This window comes from Centropristis striata, chromosome 14, assembly GCF_030273125.1.
Source record: "Centropristis striata isolate RG_2023a ecotype Rhode Island chromosome 14, C.striata_1.0, whole genome shotgun sequence".
NCBI classification, from domain to species: Eukaryota; Metazoa; Chordata; class Actinopteri; order Perciformes; family Serranidae; genus Centropristis; species Centropristis striata.
Window position 1 is genome coordinate 35,373,298 of NC_081530.1, and position 26,077 is coordinate 35,399,374.

At 38.6% G+C, this 26,077-nt stretch overlaps 4 protein-coding genes across 4 annotated transcripts; 1 reads left to right on the forward strand and 3 right to left on the reverse strand.

Moving 5' to 3' along the window:
* On the forward strand, nt 1-5,991 carry cart4 (cocaine- and amphetamine-regulated transcript 4). Its single transcript, XM_059349887.1, has 3 exons — nt 1-327; nt 4,958-5,044; nt 5,759-5,991. The coding sequence occupies exons 1-3, from the start codon at nt 187-189 to the stop codon at nt 5,864-5,866; spliced, it is 336 nt and encodes a 111-aa protein (XP_059205870.1). The 5' UTR covers nt 1-186; the 3' UTR covers nt 5,867-5,991.
* Nucleotides 5,992-9,358: 3,367 nt separating this feature from the next.
* LOC131984429 (gastrula zinc finger protein XlCGF57.1-like) lies at nt 9,359-11,571 on the reverse strand. Its single transcript, XM_059349250.1, has 2 exons — nt 11,508-11,571; nt 9,359-11,314 (listed from the first exon to the last, which is right to left on the reverse strand). The coding sequence occupies exons 1-2, from the start codon at nt 11,569-11,571 to the stop codon at nt 10,158-10,160; spliced, it is 1,221 nt and encodes a 406-aa protein (XP_059205233.1). The 3' UTR covers nt 9,359-10,157.
* A 3,704-nt stretch (nt 11,572-15,275) lies between these two features.
* Nucleotides 15,276-19,168, reverse strand: LOC131984841 (zinc finger protein 232-like). Its single transcript, XM_059349824.1, has 2 exons — nt 18,609-19,168; nt 15,276-16,857 (listed from the first exon to the last, which is right to left on the reverse strand). The coding sequence occupies exons 1-2, from the start codon at nt 18,799-18,801 to the stop codon at nt 15,641-15,643; spliced, it is 1,410 nt and encodes a 469-aa protein (XP_059205807.1). The 5' UTR covers nt 18,802-19,168; the 3' UTR covers nt 15,276-15,640.
* A 941-nt stretch (nt 19,169-20,109) lies between these two features.
* LOC131984932 (zinc finger protein 271-like) lies at nt 20,110-26,029 on the reverse strand. The gene is made up of 3 exons (XM_059349897.1): nt 25,556-26,029; nt 23,749-24,689; nt 20,110-21,235 (listed from the first exon to the last, which is right to left on the reverse strand). Exons 1-3 carry the CDS (start codon nt 25,746-25,748, stop codon nt 20,114-20,116), a joined length of 2,256 nt encoding a protein of 751 aa, XP_059205880.1. The 5' UTR covers nt 25,749-26,029; the 3' UTR covers nt 20,110-20,113.
* Between the last annotated feature and the right edge of the window lie 48 nt (nt 26,030-26,077).

Here is a 26,077-nt window from a genome sequence, read left to right on the forward strand (position 1 = left end):
CCCGAACAAGAGGCAGAGCAGGACGCTGTGGTGCCGAGATCAGACACCAACGAAGAAGAAGAAGAAGAAGAAGAAGAAGAAGAAGTTATTAGTTTATCATTTCTGAGGATTTTTGTGATCGTCGTCGTTAACGCAGATTTTTTTTTTGCGCTGTAATTTTTTGTGCTTTTGAGATAGTTTTGTGCGATGGAGAGCGTGCGCGCCGCCGTCTACCTGTCCGTCTGTCTGTCCGTGCTGACATCACTCTGTCAGGGTCAAAGGTCAGCCGACAACCAGCTGCCGTCTGCGCCCGACGAGGCGCTGCTGGGACTCACCGCCAAGGAGCTGGTGAGACTTTTAATTATTACTTTTAATAAAGAGTTTTCATCAAGTTAGGACGATAAATGTCGTATATTTATTATTTGACTGACTGGAGAACCTGCTCACATTTAGATAAATTAAGATGAATAATAATTAAATGTAGAATAATAAGAGAAACAAAACAGCCACATAGAGACTCAAAACTGCCACAAAAAGACATAAAACAGCCACATAGAGACAAAACAGCCACAAAGAGACGCAAACAGCCACAAAGAGGCGCAAACAGCCACAAAGAGACACAAAACAGCCACAAAGAGACACCAACAGCCACAAAGAGGAACAAAACAGCCGGAAAGAGACATAAAACAGCCACAAAAAGACACAAAACAGCCACAAAGAGACACAGAACAGCCACAAAGACACGCAAACGGCCACAAAGAGACACAAAACAGCCACAAAGAGACGCAAGCAGCCACAATGAGGGACAAAACAGCCACAAAAAACACAAAACAGCCACAAAGAGACACAAAACAGTCACAAAAAAACACCAAACAGCCACAAAGAGACACAAAACAGCCACAAAGAGGAACAAAACAGCCACAAATAGGCGCAAATATAATATTTATCATAATATGTTTGTAACTGTGGTTAAATATGAACTCAATAAGATGATTAAACTAAAGTAAATTATGTTTATTTGGAGATAATAAATGTGGTAAATGTTGATCATCATAAATGTTGATCAAGATTGTGAAATTAAACTTTTTTTTTGTCAAAATGTAATTAATGAAGTTAGAAGTTAGAAAGTTAGAAATAATAAAGGTGGTGCATGTTGGAAAATGAATCACAATAAAGTTTGTAAGATCATGAAATCATCGAAACGAAATTAATAAAGTTATGACAAAAACTGTGATAAATGTAATATTTATGATTATTTTCATCTATGTGGTAAAATTGTAACTGATGAATGCTTAAATTCAAATTATGAAGAAAAACATTGATAAAATGTAGAAAATTTACTGTGAAAAACGTGGTTAAATACAAGCTTGTTAAGATGATAAAAGAATAAGTTATGTTTGGAAATTACTCACAATAAAGTTTGTAAGATCGTGAAATTAAGAAAATATTTTTGTCAAAATGGAATTAATGAAGTTATGGAAATAAATGCTATAAATGTAATATTTTGAATGATTTTATTTAGGTGGTAAAATCATAACTGAAAAACTCGCTTAAATTGAAAATAATGGAAAAAATGTAATGTTAATGAAAAAAATGAATTATTAATTACTAATTAAAAATAATAAGTGTGTAAATGTGGAAAAATGTGAGCTTATTAAGATGATTAAAGATGTAAATTATGAGTAAAATATGTTTATGGTTTATTTAGAAATAATAAATGTGGTTAATGTTGGAAAATGAATCACAATAAAGTCTGTAAAAAATGTTTTATTATTTATAATTATTTTTATTTAGGTGGTAAAATCATAACTGAAGAAATTGCCTAAATTGAAATTATGAAGAAAAACGATAATTGAATGTAGAAGGTGAATATAAAATAAAAATACTGTGAAAACGCTAAATATGAACTTATTAAGATGTAAACAGAGTAAATAATGTTTAAGAAATATGGTTTATTTATAAAATAATAAATGTTTTACATGTTGGAAAATTAAACACAATAAAGTTTGTAAGATTGTAAAATAAAAATCAAACATTTATGTGGAATTATTTTACAGTAGAATTTGTTAATGTCGTGAAATGATGAAAGAGTGAAGATCATAAAATAAAGTAAAATACTGTCAAACAATAAAAGTAATTCATTTCAGTGTGTTAAAGGGAGAATATTAATTATTAATTAATAAATTAAGGTGGTTGTGAGATTATTGTATCAAAATAATGTGTTATTGATGCTGGAATTAGATCAAACAACTGAGGATAAAATCAGAAAAAAAATAAAAGCAGTTTGAGTCAAATGATTAAAAATGATTAAATATAATTCAGATAATTAATTAAGGAGGTTAAAATGATCTGATTGTCAAATTAAAATGAAATCATTTAAACTAATTAAGGTGGGAAAGTTAGAAAATATAATTAATGAATGACTTCAAAGGTAATTAAGGTGATTAGAACAATTCAAACATGTCCATTTTTTATCATTTTCATGTCTTTTTGTGTCTGTTGTTGTGTCTTTTTTTAGTTTTTGTGTGTCTTTTTTTGTCATTTTGTGTTTTTGTCTGTGTCTTTTTTGGTCATTGTGTGTCTGTTGTGTCTTTTTTATTTATTTTGTGTCTTTTTAGTGTCTTTTTTGGTCATTTTGTGTCTTTTTAAAAAAAGTTTTTTTAGTGTTTTTTTGGTCATTTTGTGTCAGCTGTGTCTTTTTTTGGTCATTTTGTCTCTTTTTTGTCATTTTGTGTCTTTTTTTCTAGTCATTTTGTGTCTTTCTGTGTCTTTTTTTGACGTCATGAAGAAGTCATGCTCCGGCGCTTTCGTGGACTCCAGAGGGTTAATAAACTGGACTGTGGCTTGAAATGAAGCAAAACATCTTGAATGGAACATCAAATCTGTCATCTGTTAACAAGATAAAACATGTTTCTGTCTGTAATCAGCAGGTTAAGGCCATTAAAGGCCATTAAAGGTCGCTGCTGCGTCTGATAAACGAGTCACAAATCAAACTGAATTTAAGAAAAACAAAATGTTTCACTGTCTGGTCATAAGTCCTGTAAATATTTTCTCCTCGCAGTTTGGTCTAAATCGGTGGTCAAACAGTTGCCTGGGGGCCAAACGTGGCCCTCCAAAAACAATATCTGCCCCCTAACAGAGACTGGTTTTCACATTTTGGAGATTTCTGTATTTTTGTGCGATTGTGTGTCAGCTCTTGTGTTGTGTTGCTGCTAAGTGTGAGTCTAGTCTGTCAGCCATCCATCCTCTGGATGCTCCAGGTCTCTAGTCTGAATGCTCCAGGTCTCTAGTCTCTGAATGCTCCAGGTCTCTAGTCTGGATGCTCCAGGTCTCTAGTCTGGATGCTCTAGGTCTCTAGTCTGGATGCTCCAGGTCTCTAGTCTGAATGCTCCAGGTCTCTAGTCTCTGAATGCTCCAGGTCTCTAGTCTGAATGCTCCAGGTCTCTAGTCTCTGAATGCTCCAGGTCTCTAGTCTGGATGCTCCAGGTCTCTAGTTGGAGGTCACAGCAGCTCATTTTATACTCTGAGCTCAAGTTTCTCTCACTAACATCATCAACATGAAGAACTTTGGGCTCATTGAATCCACAAGAGTCTCAACTTTACACTCAGACCCCATTTATGCAGCTCACAGACTGTTTAGGACCCCAGGATGCACAAAGACTCACACATAAGAGGACACAATAACACATTTTACTCCTTTTCTCCTGGAACGTTACTGTAGTTGGTACCAATGAATTAAAGGACCCAGAATGGAGCTTTGCGGAACTCCGCATGTCATTTTTTCTCACTATCTTCATGGGAAAGCCTGTATGGTTTCTACCGCAAACTACATTTGATTTGCATAGGTGGGCATGTCTGGGTACAAATAGAACACATTTCTATTCAGATATATTGAGGTAGAGGTCAAGAGTTCAGCTTTCCAGTCAGACCCGATTTATGCAGTTCACAGACTGTTTAGGAACCCCAGGATGCACAAAGACTAAAACACAAGAGAACACAATAAAACATTGTACTGCAGGTTACAGCATGTATGTAAAGAGACTCACGGGGAAACATAGAACATATTTTCATTCAGATATCTGCAGGTCAGTTATTAACCAGTGTAGGGATTTTAGGATGCCTTATTACAAATATATACTGCCTCAGGCGGGGCACCAATAATGTGGGGATTTTATCGCGAACAGTTATAGGATGCCTCATGCAACGGGGTGTCAAAAATGTAAAAAGGGGTAAATCATGAATGCTATCCCTCCCATAATGATATAAAATACTTAAGAATGAACCTTGACATGGCGTCCCGGTGGCTCACACTGGTAGAGCGCGTACCATTAAGGCTGAGTCCTTCCTGCGGCGGACCCGGGTTCGAATCCGGCCTGAGGTCCCTTTGCCGCATGTCCTCCCCTCTGTCTTTCTATCTATCACTTTCAATAAAGCAAAGTCAGACCCGATTTATGCAGCTCACAGACTGTTTAGGGACCCCAGGATGCACAAAGATTCACATACAAGAGGACACAACAACACATTTTACTGCGGAATATCAGAATGTCTGTAAAGAGGAGACTCTCGGGGACATAGAACAAATTTTCATTCAGATATCTAGTCATCAGAGGTAAAATATCAGCTTTTCCCTATTGCTAAAATCTAACCGAGCTCTGGAGCCTGACGTCTCCTCCTCCAGGCCAGATATCATAAAGCTGAGTCCTTACAGCAGCTGACAGGAAAGAGTCAGCAGGTTAAAGGCTCCAGATCTGTGGAATTAACTTTAAAATGTACAAAACTGTCTTCAGAGGAGCCTGGAGGGGAAATATAAAAAAAGAAAAGTAGAAAAAAAATGGCAATGGTGTTTTTTCCCAAGGTGCAGCTCCACTTTTAATGTAGACGGTTTGATATTACGATGTTTAATTTGCTCTTCTGTTTTGTGTGTGTGTGTGTGTGTGTGTGTGTGTGTGTGCGTGCGTGTGTGTGTGTGTGTGTGCAGGCTGAAGCTCTGCAGGGTTTCCTGGATGAAGCCGACAGCAGCAGCGTGGCTCTCTCTGTGGAGAAGAAAGCCAGCGTCATCCCCCGGGTGAGAACATGACAGCTGTCAATCAATCATCAGCATGTGATTTAACGAGTGTGTGTGTGGTGACAGGTTTATCAGATACAGACGACTTTAATGTCAACTGGAAATAGAAACGCTGTTTGAACATGAACTTATTATTCTGTCTTGTTTCAACGCTTCATTTAGTTATTATTAAAGTTATAGTTAGATTATCATTATAATTATTACAATATTATCTAATATCACATATTTTTTAAATTATTATTTTTCTTATTATCATATTTAATATTATTATTGTTATTATATTATTATTTTTCTAATTATTATTGTTATTATATTATTATTTTTCTAATTATTATTATTATTATCATTATTATCTTTCATATTTTTTGTTATTATTACTAATAATATTATTGTTAATATTATTCATATTATGATTGTTGTTGTTATTATCATTGTTATTTTTATTGTTATTGTCATTATTATTATTATTATTAGTATTAATGATAATAATGATAATGTTATTATTGTTGTTGTTGTTGTTATTATCATTATTATTATCATTATTATTAGTAGTAGTAGTTTAATATTAGTTATTGTTTACATGTTCACGTGACATCACATCCTGTCTCTGTGCTACATTCAGGGACATTAAACAGAAATAAAATGTGACAGAGACAAAATCACAGCATGTCTAACACCTGTCTGTCTGTCTGTCTGTCTGTCTGTCTCTCTCAGTGTGACGTGGGCGAGCGCTGTGCGATGAAACACGGACCTCGTATCGGTCGGTTGTGTGACTGTCTGAGAGGAACGGCTTGCAACACCTTCTTCCTGCGCTGCTACTGAACACACACACACACACACACACACACACACCTGTCTCACCCGTCTCAACTGGCTGTCTCTCTGCATGTTTCTGTCTTTGTTTTAGAGTTTCAGTGTCTGTCCCTCAGATTCATTTATTTTTGTTAAATAAAGATTCTTCATAAAGCTGCTCGGCTCTGATGACTCGTCATTCACAAACCAAGTACTACAAGTACTACAAGTACTACTAGTATTACAAGTACTTACGTATTATCGTATTATAGCATTAAGAATAATAAAAGTATTATTGTGTAGTAAAAACAGTTTATTTTCTGTGTCAGTGGACAAAAAGTCCCTATGAACCTGTCTGAGAGGAAACCAGACGTCTGCAGCTGCTCCAATCTCGGACATCAGACTGTAAAAAAACCCACAGAAAAAACATGAAATCAGATTTTGAGAATTTTCAGCACACAGTGATGCTCAATAATAAAGAACTTTAAATGTTGTTTCCAAATATAACATCTAAGAGGTCAAATGAGGAGAGCACGTCTCTGTATTTTTACACTAAATATATTTGAGCTTATTTCCGGTTTTACTTGTTCTCACATCATCAAACACAAAATGAAGTGTGTTCACGCAGAGATCACAAAAAATAAATGAAATAAAACTCGGTTCAGAAACAAACGAAACAACGTTTCTCAACTCTTGATGAGTTTAACGTCTACAATCAATAACATAATTAAAATATTCAGAGAATCTGAAGAATCTGCAAGTAAAGACTATTAAAATCTAACATGACAGTCAGACACTAGAAGACACTAGGAGACACAGTCAAGGACTAGGAGACACATTGAGACACTAGGAGACACAGTCAGACACTAGGAGACACAGTAAGGGACTAGGAGACAGAGTCAGACACTAGGAGACAGACACAGGGATTAGGAGACAGAGTGAGACACTAGGAGATACATTGAGACACTAGGACACACAGTAAGGGACTAGGAGACACAGTGAGACACTAGGAGACACATTGAGACACTAGGAGACACAGTAAGGGACTAGGAGACACAGTGAGACACTAGGAGACAGACACAGGGACTAGGAGACACAGTGAGACACTAGGAGACAGACACTGGGACTAGGAGACACAGTCAGGCACTAGGAGGCACAGTGAGACACTAGGAGACAGACACAGGGACTAGGAGAAACAGTCAGACACTAGGAGACACAGTCAAGGACTATGAGACCGAGTCAGACACTAGGAGACAGACACAGGGACTAGGAGACAGAGTGAGACACTAGGAGACCGAGTCAGAGTGAATTGGACTTGGAGGCTGGTGGAGCTGATTAATCAGTGAGCTGATTGAAGAGAACGAAAGTGAAACTGCTGATTTAACAGATTCTTCATGTTAAAAAATCGGAATATTTGATCCACTTACGTTAATAAAACCTGAAGAAGAACTAAACTTAATTCTCTGACTGTCAGGAGTTTCCTGAAACGAGACGGATCTAAGAATAAACCGAGCAGAGACGGACGGAGACGGAGTCCTCCAATCAATCACCCTGACTAGAGCTCCAGAGGTCTGAGGGCCCCGGGGCCCCGTCACTCCACACAGCCTCTGAAACCAGAAGAGACAGCAGCAGCTGCACGCCGCCGTCTCATCAACCTTTATTTAACAGTGACGACAACAGGAACCAGTCGGAGAGGACCTGGACCTGGACCTGATGACACGTCCGGATCACCAATAAACTGATCAAAAGTGTGAATTGATGCTTTGTCAGGTCAGGGGGAGACACTAGGAGACACAGTCAGGGACTAGGAGACACTAGGAGACACAGTCAGGGACTAGGAGACAGAGTCAGGGACTAGGAGACACTAGGAGACAGAATCAGGCACTAGGATACAGAGTCAGAGACTAGGAGAAACATTCAGGGACTAGGAGACACTAGGAGACAAAGTCAGGGACTAGGAGACACAGTCAGCGACTAGGAGAAACATTCAGGGACTAGGAGACACTATGAGACAAAGTCAGTGACTAGGAGACACAGTCAGCGACTAGGAGAAACATTCAGGGACTAGGAGACACTAGGAGACACATTCAGGGACTAGGAGACACAGTCAGGGACTAGGAGACACTAGGATACAGAGTCAGGTACTAGGAGACACATTCAGGGACTAGGAGACACAGTCAGGTACTAGGAAACACTAGGATACAGAGTAAGGCACTAGGAGACACATTCAGGGACTAGTAGACATTTATGTGAATATGTGAATGAATATAACATAATTTATTAGAGAGTTTTTAACTGAAATGTATAATAATAATAATTTAAGGTTTTAATTAAGGGACAAGTTTATGTTATTTGGTAAAATTTTTTGTTTTTTTACGCATTAATCAGTTAGAACCAAAAGAAATTTATCTGTGATTTAATGTGAATAAACAGATCGAACAGGTCTTCTGCTGTTAAAACAAAGGTTTTCTGACCTTTTCAAGTTGTTTTCATGTCACCTGACAAAGAAAAATCACATTTTATCGACTTGTGTTTGTGTGTGTGTGTGTGTTTTCATCGGTGCCATCGTCCAATCAGAGACAAGCGTTGTCTGATCCAGAGAACCTTTTAGTCTGACGAGTTTATCGACCAGCATCACAGAGACGGGCTGGCATTTACCTCCCCGAGTCACAGAGACAGATAAGACATGCTAATTACACACACACACACACACACACACACACACACACACACACAGAAACACACAGAAACACACACACACACACACACACACACAGAAACACACAGCATTACCTGGCGACAGAAACAGAAGCTGCTATGAAATTATTTTTTGTCTTTTCTTTTGTTAAGTTACGTTCCTGATTCTTCATCATGTCTTCAAACGTCCACTGGCAATGAAACAGTCAGGGACTAGGAGACAGAATCAGGGACTAGGAGACAGAGTCAGGGACTAGGAGACAGAATCAGGGACTAGGAGACAGAGTCAGGGACTAGGAGACAGAATCAGGGACTAGGAGACACAAAACCATATCACAGGAATATTAATGATCCGATTAATGTTAATTAATAATAATAACGTTATCGACTGTTCAGAGCAAAAACCAGGACAGAAAATCGTAATTATTGTTGAAGCTGCAGCAGCTAAAAACGTTCACATGAAATCTTAAAAATGCTGTGTAAAATGCACAAAATTACTTACTAAAAATATGTAAAGTTATTGCACTGTAAACAAATAGACACAAAATAAACAAATAGACATAAAATAAACAAAAAATACACAAAATGAACAAAAAAAAAGACAAAAACACGCTGAAAAATCCCCCCAGTGTTACCCTATGGAGAGGCTAGAGTGATGACATCATCAAAAAAAGACACAAAATGACCAAAAAAGACGCAAAATGACCAAAAACATAAAATCTTGTGCAGTGTAAAAAAGGACAAAATTACTTCTTGTAATTAATGTTGGTCTTCTGTTTTTGCATTGAAAACATCAGAAATCACAGTAAAGTGGTTATTTTTTATTTGCTTCAAACCTTTTGTATTCCTATTTATACTGTTCTACATGCATTTGACAGTTTAACATGACACTAATGTTTTTTTAATTTAATTTGACATTTTTTTCTTTTTATAAAAAAATACTTTTAACTAAAGGATGGACCTGCACTTATATAGCGCTTTTCTAGTCGCTTTGCGACCACTCAAAGCGCTTTACACTACAGACTGCGCTCATTCACCCTTTCACACACACATTCATACTGGTGGCAGAGGCTACCCTAAATGGTCCCACCTGCCACCATCGGGAATTCATTCACACACCGATGAACGCAGCATCGGGAGCAATTTGGGGTTCAGTATCTTGCTCAAGGATACTTCGACATGTAGGCTGCGACGGTCAGGGATCGAACCACCAACCCTTCGGTTGGGGGCCAACCAACTCTACCAACTGAGCCACAGCCGCCGTTTATTAGATTTTTAAACTTTGAAATGGGTCAATTTGACCCACAACATAACAGGAGAGTTAAGAGACACATTATTCAAAACATCTTTGTGTTCATTACAGTCAGTTGAATTTTACATTTTATATTAATAGAAACAGACCGGCATCATCAGCATAAAAATAACAAAAAAAACAGTTTGGAGGACAGGCGAGGCCATCTAGAAAAAAAAGAAAAAGAAGAGGACCGAGGGTCGAGCCTTGTGGTACACCACAATATTCGCTTGAAGAGAAGCGCACTATTGATAAGATACATACTGTTTTCATATTTCTTAAGAACTAACATAACCAGCCTTTGATGTGATCACACCAGGAAAACCTTCATTTTTACAAACAATCAATAGTTTCTCCTGTGTGTTGAGTCATGTGTTGTGTCAGTTGTGACTTCTGGATGAAGCCTTTATGACACAGTGAGCAGTTGAACGGTTTCTCTCCCGTGTGAGTGATCATGTGTGTCTTCAGATGAACTTTTTGCAAAAATGCTTTATGACAAACTGAACAGATGAACGGTTTCTCTCCTGTGTGAATTATCATGTGCGTCTTCAGGTGGATTTTTTGCAAAAATTCCTTTTCACAAAATGAGCAACTGAAACTTTTCTCTCCTGTGTGGATTCTCATGTGTAACTGTAGATTTCCGCCCTGTGTAAAAGATTTATTGCACACGGGGCAGCTGAACGGTTTCTCTCCTGTGTGAATATTCATGTGTGACTTTAAATTTCCACCCTGTCTGAAAGATTTACTACAAACAGGGCATCTGAAAGGTTTCTCTCCTGTATGAGTTGCCATGTGTCTCCGCAGATGTCCCCGTTGATTAAAGTCTTTATCACAAACTGAGCAGCTGAACGGTTTCTCTCCTGTATGAGTTCTCATGTGGATCCTGAGATCTGTACTGCGGAAAAAACTTTTATCACAAAACGAGCAATTGAAAGGTTTCTCTCCTGCGTGAGAAAAAATGTGTTTCTTCAAAGTTCCCTTGTAGCTAAATCTTTTCCCACACTCAGAGCAGCCAAACGGTTTCTCACCGGCACTAAATCTGGAATCACTGAGGGACTTTAACCCTGACTGTAGGGCTCTGGTCTCCCTCCAATCAGCACTGTCATCAGTCTCAGGTTCAGGAGAGTCTCCAGTCTGATCATCTTGTAAATGGGTATGTGGACTGGGGTTCCAGTCTGGTTCTGGTCCTCCACAGTCCTCTCCATCAGCTTCTGTTTCCATCTGTACAGTCTGTGTTTGATGAAGCTGTGAGGACTGAGGTTTCTCTTCATCTTCTTCACTCTTCACAGGGACAGGAGTGAATGTGAACTTGATGATATCAGCCTCCTCCAGTCCCTGAAGCTGCTCTCCCTCCTGACTGGTCCGAGGTTCCTCCTGTTCCTCTTTAATGTGTGGGGGCTCTGGGTCTTCCTGGTCCTGGTCCAGACTGCAGCTCCTCTCCTGCTGCTCAGAGGGAAACTTTTCTTCACTCACCAACAGCTGCTGGACGTCTGCAGGAAACACACAAGTTATTTATTCTTTTACCCACTGAAGTCAACGTATGAGCGTCAAAACGGTGTTGTGTCACTGTCTCTATCAATATCTCAGTGATAATACAGCGTATAAGTGTGATTTAAATATTGCCGGAATCGTCAGAATTTCCGCTTCCGCATCTCTTTCATCCCGTGATCATAGGTCACTCACACGGCCGATAAGAAGACAGGAAAGAGAGCATGTGACCCTCGTCATCTGCCTCTCTGTGCGTCATTGGTGGGCCCTCCTCAAATTTACTACCCTCTTGTGACCTTTGTGGCCAAAAAAGGCCACGCACACTAAAACTCCTATAAAATCACCATACATCAATATTTTTTTCAGAAATCTCTTAAACAACTTCAGACTTGTTGAAAACTACCAAACATTAAATGATTTTCAGAATTCTACCTCTTTATATGCCAGTTTATATATCTGAAATTTTCCATAATTTCTTCCAACGAAACATAAAAAATGATCAGATACTCCCTCTGGTGACCCTCGTGGCCAAAAATGCCTCATAGACTTCCATTCAAACCACATTTTAATAATCTCACTGCCGTTATGGTATAAAAGTATGCATTTTGTAATATCAATTTTTAATTTTGAAGATATTTAATGATATTTGACATTTCCACCAAATTCCACCATTTTCCCATCGTAGGCCGATGCATGAAATTCTTCTATTTTTGCCAGTTATATAATGGAGGTTTGTGACTACCACGTTTTTCTGTGTTTTTTTATATCATAAATATTTGGTTTGAAAAAAACAACAACTGTTGCAATGCTCAATTTTCATTTGCACACATCCCATGAAGCTTGATATGTAATATGAAGTCATCACTGAGTCCCATTTTATTTCAGTATGGGCTGAAATATGTGCCACCAGAAACTGAATTTGAATTATTTATATTTGAATTTCCTAACTTAAATAATTGCAATAAAAAGCTGAATTATAATCACATAATTTGAATTTGTATTGTGCAATCGAGTGCAGATACACAGAGCGCCTCTTCGGCCAATCAGCACCTCCGTTTTCTGTGCTCGATTGCTCTGCCTCAACTACCCGGATGTTCGTCGCAGAAAATTGAATTTGAATTGTGAGAACTGAATGTTCAGTTCCAAACTAATAAATTCAATTTCAAATTACAATTCAGATTCAGTTTTCAATGCAATGATTCAAATTGAACAATACAAATTCAAATTATGTGATTCAAATTCAGATGGGAATGCAATTATTCAAGTTAAGAAATTCAAATTCATATATAAATAATTCAAATTCAGTTTCTGGTGGCACATATTTAAGCCCATACACAATATACAAGTGTTTGATATGGAAATGTGCAGAACAAAAGCAGCAGTATAATTTGGCTTCAGTATAGTGAAGCCAAATGTGTCCTAGAGTAGTGTGTAAAGAGATTATTTGGCCCAAAGGCTGAAAAATGTAATTCCGCTTTTTGAAATTTAAAATATCTCATGAAATCTTACAGCTTTACTCATGTGGATAAACTGTTTGGGTGCTTGAAATGAGTTTACCAAAGTCTTACGTTCACAAAAATGGTGTAATATATGAATAAAATAGTAGACAAATGTAAAATAATTGTCTAAAATGAAATTTTAACCATAAAGGGATGGAGATGACAGACAACACATTATCTCTAAAATAAAATAAAAAACAACACATGAGTAAAGCTGTAAGATTTCACAAGAGATTTAAAATTTCAAAAAGCAGAATTCAATTTTTCAGCCTGGGCCAAATAATCTCTTTACACACTGCTCTAGGACTTCATTATACTGAAGCCAAATTATACTGCTGAGTTTGTTCTGCACATTTCCATATCAAACACTTGGGTATTATGTTATAAGCAACAACCCTTCAAAGGGGAATTTATGACAGAATGCAAAAATCGAGGAAATAGCCTCAGTCCTAAGGGGGTTAATCAGCTTTTCCAGGAAAGCAACCTGGAAAAGGACAAGAACGTAGACACATGGATCATGAAAAAAAAGCTTTAAAATCCCCAATTTTAATGCATAGCACGAGTTTGAGGGCTTCCTGCAGGTCATTCAATTTAAAAAGGACATAAAAGCAGATCAACTTGCCCTGTGTAACTGAAGTAAAGTAACTAACCTGCTCTGTGTAACTGAAGTAAAGTAACTAACCTGCCCTGTGTAACTGAAGTAAAGTAACTAACCTGCTCTGTGTAAGTGAAGTAAAGTATCTAACCTGCCCTGTGTAAGTGAAGTAAAGTAACTAATCTGCTCTGTGTAACTGAAGTAAAGTAACTGACCTGCTCTGTGTAAGTGAAGCTTAGGGTTGAAAACAGCGTCCAGTAGTTTCTGTTGTCGCTCGTTCTTCTCTTTTGAACGACAAAGTTGCTCCTCGTACTCTGCTATCGTTCTTTCAAACAGCCCAAATATCTCTTCAGCAGCCGCAGTCAGTCGCTGCTCCACCAGCGCTCTCACCGGATGGACTTTAGACATTTTTTTCGCCTTCAAAACAAAGAAAATCAGACGTTTCTACCAGCAGCCATGTTTTTTCTTTTAATAGTAAAGTTAGCCGCAGTAAAGACGATAGCTTCCGGGGCAGGTTTTTTGCTGAGCTTCAAAATAAAAGCGCATAAGTGTTACTTAAATTATTTATACAGGTGCATCTCAATAAATTAGAATATGATAGAAAAGTTTATTGATGTCAGTAATTCAATTAAAAAAGGTGAAATAACACATTACACACAGAAGGAAACATTTCATATCTTCATTTATTTAATTTCTTCTAATTATAATGATTATGGCTTAAGTTTAATGAAGACTTAAAATTCAGTGTCTCAAAAAAAAAAGGGGGGGGGAAATGGACGTTTACATCATATTCTAAAAGTTTCTGGGTTTTTTGTCTCTTGACCAATATATATTTCAAGTTTAATCTCCAGTTGCTGACCCCTGTGTGTGTGTATGTTTTTTGTCCTCATCAGATTAAACTAAACAAATTGTAATATAATGTTGATGCAGCCTGAAACAATCAGATTCACCTGATTCCTCATCCATTAACTGAATAATAAACCTCGACTGTGTTGACTTTCTCACACTCTCAGGGTTCATCATCATCCTCTTCTACAGATTATTAAAATATTGTTGCATTTTTTTTGCTTCAAAATACGATTTTCGTCCACAAAAACACCTAAGAAAATGGAAGGTAGAGACTTGAGTGATGGGTTCACCATCTATATGCCTCTTTATCTGAGAAACAAACTATCCGGAGCCTGTTTCAGTGTGCAGACTGTCTTTTAAACACTAGAATTTATTAATTATAAATGCTAAAATTATGATAAATTATGTTAAAAAAAGTGACCGATGGACTCTTTTTCTCTCTCTGACTATATTTGCATCCACAATAAAAGTCAACGGGGGGGAAAAAGATCATGGAAACAAAAATCTTTCTCATAAATACAGAAGTTTTAATATCTTTTGGTCATTTTATTGTTCAGACAGATTTTTAACTTGATGGTGAATCTGGAAATAAATAAATCATCACTAACATTTGGAAGAGATACACTGGACAGATCCTTTAACCCTTTGATGCACAACATGGGTCTAAAGTGACCCGATATGTATGAGTTTTTATGTTCTATATCTTTGCAATAAATTATTTTCATCATTCAGTATTCCAGGTTTTCCTCAATTAGTTTGTTTTCGATCATCATACATCCTAATTTTATGTTTTCCTTTATTCATTTTTGATTAAATCCCTTTTGGTGTCACTACTCTTCTAATGCACAACATGGGTCAAAAATAACCTATATCCATTTTTCAGCTAAGTAGTTTGCTAAGCTAACTACTTAGCTAACTTCTAAGCTAAGTAGCTTGCTAAGCTAACTACTTAGCAAACTTCTTGGCTAAGAATTTAGCTAAGTAGCTTGCAAAGCTAACCACTTAGCAAACTTATTGGCTAAGTATTTAGCTAAGTAGCTTGCTAGGCTTACTACTTAACTCATTTCTTAGCTAAGTAGCTTGCTAAGCTAACTACTCAGCCAAATAGTCAGCTATGTAATAATACAAACTTTTTTCTTCATAAAGTATGAGAGGCAAATGGAAATAATGATCTGGTGTTATCAAAAGCAAGATATTTAAAGAACACTTGGAATATTCAATCATAAAATAAGTTGACATTAAAAGATAGAGCACAGAAACACACAGCAACATTAAATAACATAAAGGGAATGAATGAGGGTCATTTTTGACCATGTTGTGCATTCCAAGACGTGTCAATATGTTGTGCATCAAAGGGTTAACTCAAACAAAAACGGAATAGTTTTTCACCAGAGCGGTCCAAGGACTGAGTTCCACGTCAGACCACGTGCCTCAAGAGGACGTGGATCAGAGTTCCTGTCTGGTCCTGGTCCTCCACAGTCCTCTCCGTCAGCTTCTGTCTCCATGTGTTCAGTCTGTGTCTGTCTGGCGTCCTGACGGCTCCAGACGTCGTGGAGCTGAGAGGATTCGCCGCCACACTTGTGGTTTCTGTACTGGTTGAGCCACGTGAACCGTTCATAACAGACGGAGCAGCTGAACGGTCTCTCCCCCGTGTGAGTCCTCATGTGTGACTGTAAATACTCAGAGCGTGAGAAGCTTTTATTACACAGCGAGCAGCCATAGGGTTTCTCTCCCGTGTGACATTTAATGTGATTCTGCAGATGAATCTTCTGGATGAATCGTCTCCCGCAGACGGAGCAGCTAAACGGTTTCTCTCCCGTGTGAGTTCTCATGTGCGTCTTAAGATTCGAGTTCTGGTTGAATCGTTTCCCGCATGCGGAGCAGCGGAACGGTTTCTCAAACTTGTTTCTCAAAGCTTTATAATCAGGCTGAGGCTTTCTGGTCTCTGTCCAATCAGCACTGACTTCTTCTCTGGAATAATCTGAGGCTTTGTTCATGTTCGACAGCTGGACTTGTGGATCTGGATCAGAGTTCCTGTCTGGTTCTGGTCCTCCACAGTCCTCTCCACCAGCTGCTGTTTCCATCTGTTCAGTTTGTGTTTGATGAAGCTGTGAGGACTGAGGTTTCTCTTCATCTTCTTCACTCTTCACAGGGACAGGAGTGAATGTGAACTTGGAGATATCAGCCTCCTCCAGCCCCTGAAGCTGCTCTCCCTCCTGACTGCTCCAAGGTTCCTCCTGTTCCTCTTTAATGTGTGGGGGGTCTGGGTCCTCCTGCTTTCCCCTCCTCCGCCCTCCTTCTATCAGCTCTTTAAACCTCTTGTGGATCTTCAGAAGGTGATTCTTGTTCCTCTCCTGTTCCTCTTTATTGTTTGGGGGCTCTGGCTCCTCCTGATCTGCATTGTGTTCTCCAGTTTGGATCAGAATTCCTCGTTCTGTGAACCCTTGATTCCCTCTCTGGGTCTTTAGGTTGTCACTCTCCTGTTCCTCTTTAATGTGTGGGGGCTCTGGCTCCTCCTGGTCCTGGTCCTGGTCCAGACTGCAGCTCCTCTCCTGCTGCTCAGAGGGAAACTCTTCTTCACTCACCGACAGCTGCTGGACGTCTGCAGAGAATCACAGAAAGACACTTTGAGGAAACCTGATTTTGTGCTGTCCGTCAGGTTTTGGCATGTTGATAATAATGAGCTGCCTCATTATTATATAATAATAATTAACTAACCTGCTCTGTGTAACTGACGTAAAAATAAAACAGTTTAAAACAGTTTAAAACAATATATATGTAAAAATGTAAATAAAATATATTTATAAAGATCTGTAAAAATGTAAATAAAATCTAAAAACACAAATATAAAAATGTGAAATATATATATATATATTTCAATATGTAAAAATGTAAATAAAATATATACATTTAAATATGTAAAATTGTAAAAATATATATATATTTAAATATGTAAAATTGTAAATAAAATATATCTATAAAATATAGATCTGTAAAAATGTATATGTGTGTGTGTGTGTGTGTGTGTGTAAATATGTAAATAAAATATATATATTTTATATGTGTAAATATGTAAATAATACATATATTTAAATAAGTAAAATTGTAAATAAAATATATTTATATAGATATATTGACATGTAAATATTTAAAAATAAATATTTAAAATATATATCAATAATAATATAATCAAATAATAACTGATTTAAATCCCAGTTTCTCTTTATTATGTTCTTATGTAGACTTATATTAACCGGCATTCAGAATATTCAATTGAGAAAAAATAGAGACAAAAACTTTTCATTCTATGTGATAATCATCTCTTCATTAACTATAAAATATCACAATAATTTATGTTGTAGTATAAAAAAACATACCAAAAAACTTTATTTACAAAGAAGAAAAGCAGGTTAAATGTCGTTCAGGGTCAGTTTTGTTTTTAAACTTGGAATCATGTCAGAAACATTAACTGAAGAGTGAAACTGAAGTGATTTTATCATTCTTTCATGAAATAAAACTTAGACATAGATGTCTAAAAACATCAATATCAGGTTCTAGTGTATGTTATATCTATAATATAAGGTGTAACAGTCTCTCAGGTTCGTAGATTGGAAGCCCAGAGAAAAAACTTTTTCAAGATAGTTGACTAGACCTGAACTTAGAATCACTCATCTGTTTAGTTTTTTGTTTGTGTGTGTCTAAACTTTGATTACCTTTTAAAAGCGCTACAAAAATCAAACATATTATATTTATATAATATTTATCATATTGTACGTATATTTTCTGTAAAAGAGGCATGAAGGGAATAATGGAGAGATGTTGTGTTTATGATCAACTAGTGATAGAAGTCATGAAAGCTGCTGCTTTAATGTTAATTCTTATTCTTATAATATCTGTCTATTATTATTATTATTATTATTTTAACACACACCAGAGAAACAACTCTCTACAGAAGTTTGACTTACACACAAACTGAATGCGCGCACGCACACATACAGCTGTTCAAGTCTCTTCCAAGGTTGTCATGAAGTAAAATAACTAACCTGCTCTGTGTAACTGAAGTAAAGTAACTAACCTGCTCTGTGTAACTAAAGTAAAGTAACTAACCTGCTCTGTGTAACTAAAGTAAAGTAACTAACCTGCTCTGTGTAACTAAAGTAAAGTAACTAACCTGCTCTGTGTAACTAAAGTAACTAACCTCCTCTGTGTAACTGAAGCAAAGTAATTATCTTGCTCTGTGTAACTAAAGTAACTAATCTGCTCTGTGTAACTAAAGTAAAGTAACTAACCTCCTCTGTGTAACTGAAGCAAAGTAACTAACCTGTTGCGTGTAACTGAAGTAAAGTAACTAACCTGCTCTGTGTAAGTGAAGCTGAGGGTTGAAAACAGCGTCCAGTAGTTTCTGTTGTCGCTCGTTCTTCTCTTTTGAACGACAAAGTTGCTCCTCGTACTCTGCTATCGTTCTTTCAAACAGCCCAAATATCTCTTCAGCAGCCGCAGTCAGTCGCTGCTCCACCAGCGCTCTCACCGTTTGGACTTTAGACATTTTTCACACAGTGACACCAACTTTTTCTCCACACAAACTCCGTCAGAAACACAGTTTGCTCTCCATCAAACAGTCACTCTGACTAGCGCCGCGGTGCTAACCAGCTAGCATGTTAAGCTAACTTTAACGTGTTTGTACTCTACCGGGAGATGAGTCAGAGGTAAAACATCCAGAAAGAAAAGGTGAACAGCACAAAGTCCATTCAGACAGGTTTATCCGGACACACAGAGGCTCTGACGGATCACAACACAAACTTTCTCACGAACAATAAAGAAACTGCTACGAGCTGCGGTCTTGATTAGACAGCGTGAAGTTAGCCGCATTAAAGACGACAACTTCCGGGGCAGAGGAGTTGAGTGGGTTTCAAAATAAAAGTCCAAAATCTCTGAAATGAGAAACTTCCTCTGAAAAACACACAGGAAGACAAATTATTAAAATACTCAAAATATTTCTCAAGGTTGTTGTTTTTGATGCTTCAAGCCACAATATGGGTCATACTATTAATAATAATAACAATAATAATGATAGGATTCAAAAAAGACATAAAAGTTACATTAATATGCTTTATATCCCTGAAGAAATACAAATACAAAATACAGAAAAGAAAAACAGAATTCAGAGTTTGTGAGAGTTTCAGACAAGAAGAGGCAGTGGGAGTCAGATGTTGACTTGAAAAGGTCTTGACTTGGTTTTTGTACGAGTGGAGTGAGTCTGAGCTGTGGATGTTTGGAAGGAGGGAGGTCCAGAGTTTGGGGCAGCAATGCGAAATGTTATTAATGTTGTGGCATGCTGTGGTGTTACATGTTTTTAAGGAGTAGAGAAAGAGAGAAACATATATGGAATGAATGAAGCAACTGTGATTTTTGACATGTGACATCGAGGCAAATCTTTTGCTACAAATATGGCAGCTAAAAGGTTTTTCTCCTGTGTGGAGTCTCATGTGCCTTTAAATTTCCCCTCTGTGTAAAAATATTGTACAAAATTAGCAGCTGAAAAGTTTCTCTCCAAGGGGTTAATAAAAAGACTTTCATTGTCACTGATGAGGACCTTTTACTAAGAGTTTTGCTAGTTTACTTCCAATCACCACTGTCATTAGTCTCAGGTTTAGGAGAATCTCCAGTATCCTCATCAGTTTCTGGTTCATCTGGATCTGAGTTCCTGGCTGCTTCTGGTATTCCACAGTCCTCTCCATCAGTTTCTGTTTGCATCTCTTCATGTGGGCTGCTGGCTGGAGGCTCTGTTGAGACTTTGTTCACCTCAGTTTGATTAAACTTTGAGGATGAACGGCCAGCACATTTATGAAAGGTTTCTCTCATGTGTGGACTTTCATGTGTTTCTTTAAGTACTCACTTTGTGCAAAAGATTTAGCACAAACTGAGCAGCTGAAAGGTTTCTCTCCTGTGTGGAGTCTCATGTGTGCCTTTAAAGTTCCACTCTGTGTAAAAGTTTTCTTACAAATTGAGCAGCTGTAAAGTTTCTTTCCTGTGTGGAGTCTCATGTGTGTCTTTAAATTTCCACTCTGTGCAAAAGTTTTCTGACAAACTGAGCAGCTGAAAGGTTTCTCTCCTGTGTGGAGTCTCATGTGTGACTTTAAATGTCCCCTCTGTGTAAAAGGTTTCTTACAAATTGAACAGCTGAAAGATGTCTCTCCTGTGTGGAGTCTCATGTGTAGCTTTAAACTATACTTCAGTGAATAAGATTTCTGACAAAATGAGCAGCTGAATGGTTTCTCTCCTGTGTGGAATCTCATGTGTGACTTTAAATTTCCACTCTGTGTAAAAGATTTCTTACAAACTGAGCAGCTGAAAGGTTTCTCTCCTGTGTGGAATCTCATGTGTCTATTCAGATCGCACTTGTAGCCAAATCTTTTCCCACACTCAGAGCAGCTAAATCTTTTCTCACCAGCACGAAATCTGGAATCTCTGACAGGGCCGCCATCTTTTTTCAAACAGTTCAAACCTGACTGAGGTTCTCTGGTCTCCTTCCAATCAGCACTGTCATCAGTCTCAGGTTCAGAAGAGTCTGCAGGCTCGTCACCAGTATCAGGTTGTAAATGTGGCTCTGGATCAGAGTTCCTGTCTGGTTCTGGTCCTCCACAGTCCTCTCCATCAGCTTCTGTTTCCATCTGTTCAGTTTGTGTTTGATGAAGCTGTGAGGACTGAGGTTTCTCTTCATCTTCTTCACTCTTCACAGGGACAGGAGTGAATGTGAACTTGGTGATATCAGCCTCCTCCAGCCCCTGAAGCTGCTCTCCCTCCTGACTGGTCCAAGGTTCCTCCTGTTCCTCTTTAATGTGTGGCGGCTCTGGGTCCTCCTGGTCCTGGTCCAGGTCTAGGCTGCAGCTCCTCTCCTGCTGCTCAGAGGGAAACTCTTCTTCACTCACCGACAGCTGCTGAATGTCTGCAGAAAACACAGAAACACAAATTGAGGAAAAGTACAGTCTGTGTATTCATCTCTGTTTGACACAGTTAGTTAGTTAGTTAGTTAGGTTATTTAATGTCCCCAAAGGGATAATTGTTTTCACACAGTCAGGTTGTTTCAGGACAGTATACATTTAAAAAAGGCACAGCAAAGTGTAGCAACACCGTTGAGCACATAAGTATCAAATACCCACTCTTCCCACATATCTACAGATAACAGATAACCCCTCTTCCCACAAATATCACAGAAAAACACATAAGAACAGACAGGAGCAATCATGGCATCCATTCATGACCTCTTATATGACAGATAACAACCCTCTCACCACAGAAAAACATCTAGACAAGAATTAACATGACATGGACAATATACAGTGATACCAGTGAAATCTACATATTCTTGTTCAGTGCTATGATGGCTTTGGGGTCAAAACTTTTTTTGAAATGGGCCTTTTTCCAGTCCAGTACCCTATATCTGCGGCCAGATGGGAGGAGAGTGAAGAATTGGTTAAGGGGGTGGTCCGGGCTGCTGACTATGACACGTGCCAGGCGTGTAATAGGTAGGTCATTTGTTTCTGACAAGCTGGGGGCTTGTTGAAACTACAGTTCCCAAAATGCTTTGGGAATATCAACAGGAACCATAACTTAACTTACAAACCTGATCAGTGTAAGTGAAGTAAAGTAACTCACCTGCTCCGTGTAACTTCAGTAAAGTGAACTAACCTGCTCTGTGTAACTCAAGTAAAGTAACTAACCTGCTCCGTGTAACTTGAGTAAAGTAACTAACCTGCTCCGTGTAACTGAAGTAAAGTAACTAACCTGCTCTGTGTAAGTGAAGTAAAGTAACGAATCTGCTCTGTGTAACTATAGTAAAGTAACTAATCTGCTCTGTGTAACTGAAGTAAAGTAACTAACCTGCTCTGTGTAAGTGAAGCTGAGGGTTGAAAACAGCGTCCAGTAGTTTCTGTTGTCGCTCGTTCTTCTCTTTTGAACGACAAAGTTGCTCCTCGTACTCTGCTATCGTTCTTTCAAACAGCCCAAATATCTCTTCAGCAGCCGCAGTCAGTCGCTGCTCCACCAGCGCTCTCACCGTTTGGACTTTAGACATTTTTCACACAGTGACAACTTTTTCTCCACACAAACTCTAACTAGCGCCACGGTGCTAACCAGCTAGCATGCTAAGCTAACTTGAATGTGTTTGTAGTCTACCGGGAGATGAGTCAGAGGTAAAACACCCAGAAAGAAAAGGTGAACAGCACAAAGTCCATTCAGACAGGTTTATCCGGACACACAGAGGCTCTGACGGATCACAGCACAAACTTTCTCACGAGCAATAAAAAAACTGCTACGAGCTGCCGTCTTGATTAAACAGCGGGAAGTTAGCCGCATTAAAGACGACAGGTTCCGGGGTAGAGGAATTGATGGGTTTCAAAATAAAAGTCCAACATTTCTGAAACGACAGACTTCCTCTGGGAAACACACAAGATAAATTATTAAAATACTCAACATATTTCTCAAGGATGTTGTTTTTGATGCTTCCAGCCACAATATGGGTCATAATAATAATAATAATAATAACGATAGGATTCAAAAACCACATAAAAGTTACTTTAATATGCTTTACATCCCTGAAGAAATACAAATACAAAATACAGAAAAGAAAAACAGAATTCAGAGTTTGTGAAAGTTTCAGACAAGAAGAGGCAGTGGGAGTCAGATGTTGACTTGAAAAGGTCTTGACTTGGTTTTTGTACGAGTGGAGTGAGTCTGAGCTGTGGATGTTTGGAAGGAGGGAGGTCCAGAGTTTGGGGCAGCAATGCGAAATGTTATTAATGTTGTGGCATGCTGTGGTGTTACATGTTTTTAAGGAGTAGAGAAAGACAGGAACATAAATGGAATGAATGAAGCAACTGTGATTTTTGACATGTGACATTGAGGCAAATTTTTTGCTACAAATATGGCAGCTGAAAGGTTTTTCTCCTGTGTGGAGCCTCATGTGCCTTTAAATTTCCCCTCGGTGTAAAAATATTGTACAAAATTAGCAGCTGAAAAGTTTCTCTCCAAGGGGTTAATAAAAAGACTTTCATTGTCACTGATGAGGACCTTTTAATAAGAATTTACAGCAGACTGAGTTTTGCTAGTTTACTTCCAATCACCACTGTCATTAGTCTCAGGTTTAGGAGAATCTCTAGTATCCTCATCAGTTTCTGGTTCATATGGATCTGAGTTTCTGGCTGCTTCTGGTATTCCACAGTCCTCCCACCAGTTTCTGTTTGCACCTCTTCATGTGGGCTGCTGGCTGGAGGCTCTGCCTCTTTGTTCTCCTCAGTTTGATGAAACTTTGAGGATGAACGGCCAGCACATTTATGAAAGGTTTCTCTCATGTGTGGACTTTCATGTGTTTCTTTAAGTACTCACTTTGTGCAAAAGATTTAGCACAAACTGAGCAGCTGAAAGGTCTCTCTCCTGTGTGGAGTCTCATGTGTGCCTTTAAAGTTCCACTCTGTGTAAAAGTTTTTTTGCAAATTGAGCAGCTGAAAAGTTTCTCTCCTGTGTGGAGTCTCAAGTGTGTCTTTAAATTTCCACTCTGTGCAAAAGTTTTCTGACAAACTGAGCAGCTGAAAGGTTTCTCTCCTGTGTGGAGTCTCATGTGTGACTTTAAATTTGCACTCTGTGTAAAAGATTTCTTACAAATTGAACAGCTGAAAGATGTCTCTCCTGTGTGGAGTCTCATGTGTAGCTTTAAACTATACTTCAGTGAATAAGATTTCTGACAAACTGAGCAGCTGAATGGTTTCTCTCCTGTGTGGAATCTCATGTGTGACTTTAAATTTCCACTCTGTGTAAAAGTTTTCTTACAAACTGAGCAGCTGAAAGGTTTCTCTCCTGTGTGGAGCCTCATGTGTCTCTTCAGATCGCGCTTGTAGCCAAATCTTTTCCCACACTCAGAGCAGCTAAATTGTTTCTCACCAGCACGAAATGAGGAATCTCTGACAGGGCCGCCATCTTTTTTCAAACAGTTCAAACCTGACTGAGGTTCTCTGGTCTCCTTCCAATCAGCACTGTCATCAGTCTCAGGTTCAGAAGAGTCTGCAGGCTCGTCACCAGTATCAGGTTGTAAATGTGGCTCTGGATCAGAGTTCCTGTCTGGTTCTGGTCCTCCACAGTCCTCTCCATCAGCTTCTGTTTCCATCTGTTCAGTTTGTGTTTGATGAAGCTGTGAGGACTGAGGTTTCTCTTCATCTTCTTCACTCTTCACAGGGACAGGAGTGAATGTGAACTTGGTGATATCAGCCTCCTCCAGCCCCTGAAGCTGCTCTCCCTCCTGACTGGTCCAAGGTTCCTCCTGTTCCTCTTTAATGTGTGGCGGCTCTCGGTCCTCCTGGTCCTGGTCTTGGTCTAGGCTGCAGCCCCTCTCCTGCTGCTCAGAGGGAAACTCTTCTTCACTCACCGACAGCTGCTGAACGTCTGCAGAAAACACAGAAACACAAATTGAGGGAAAGTACAGTCTGTGTATTCATCTCTGTGTGACACAGTTAGTTAGTTAGTTAGGTTATTTAATGTCCCCAAAGGGATAATTGTTTTCACACAGTCAGGTTGTTTCAGGACAGCATACATTTAAAAAAGGCACAGCACAGTGTAGCAACACCGTTGAGCACACAAGTATCAAATACCCACTCTTCCCACATATCTACAGATAACAGATAACCCCTCTTCCCACAAATATCACAGAAAAACATATAAGAACAGACAGGAGCAATCATGGCATCCATTCATGACCTCTTATATGACAGATAACAACCCTCTCACCACAGAAAAACATCTAGACAAGAATTAACATGACATGGACAATATACAGTGATACCAGTGAAATCTACATATACTTGTTCAGTGCTATGATGGCTTTGGGGTCAAAACTTTTTTTGAAATGGGCCTTTTTCCAGTCCAGTACCCTATATCTGCAGCCAGATGGGAGGAGAGTGAAGAATTGGTTAAGGGGGTGGTCCGGGCTGCTGACTATGACACGTGCCAGGCGTGTAATAGGTAGGTCATTTGTTTCTGACAAGCTGGGGGCTTGTTGAAACTACAGTTCCCAAAATGCTTTGGGAATATCAACAGGAACCATAACTGAACTTATAAACCTGATCGGTGTAAGTGAAGTAAAGTAACTAACCTGCTCTGTGTAACTTGAGTAAAGTAACTAACCTGCTCTGTGTAACTCAAGTAAAGTAACTAACCTGCTCTGTGTAACTGAAGTAAAGTAACTAACCTGCTCCGTGTAACTTGAGTAAAGTAACTAACCTGTTCTGTGTAACTGAAGTAAAGTAACTAACCTGCTCTGTGTAACTGAATCTGAGGGTTGAAAACAGCGTCCAGTAGTTTCTGTTGTCGCTCGTTCTTCTCTTTTGAACGACAAAGTTGCTCCTCGTACTCTGCTATCGTTCTTTCAAACAGCCCAAATATCTCTTCAGCAGCCGCAGTCAGTCGCTGCTCCACCAGCGCTCTCACCGTTTGGACTTTAGACATTTTTCACACAGTGACAACTTTTTCTCCACACAAACTCTAACTAGCGCCACGGTGCTAACCAGCTAGCATGCTAAGCTAACTTGAATGTGTTTGTAGTCTACCGGGAGATGAGTCAGAGGTAAAACACCCAGAAAGAAAAGGTGAACAGCACAAAGTCCATTCAGACAGGTTTATCCGGACACACAGAGGCTCTGACGGATCACAGCACAAACTTTCTCACGAGCAATAAAAAAACTGCTACGAGCTGCCGTCTTGATTAAACAGCGTGAAGTTAGCAGCATTAAAGACGACAGCTTCCGGGGTAGAGGAATTGATGGGTTTCAAAATAA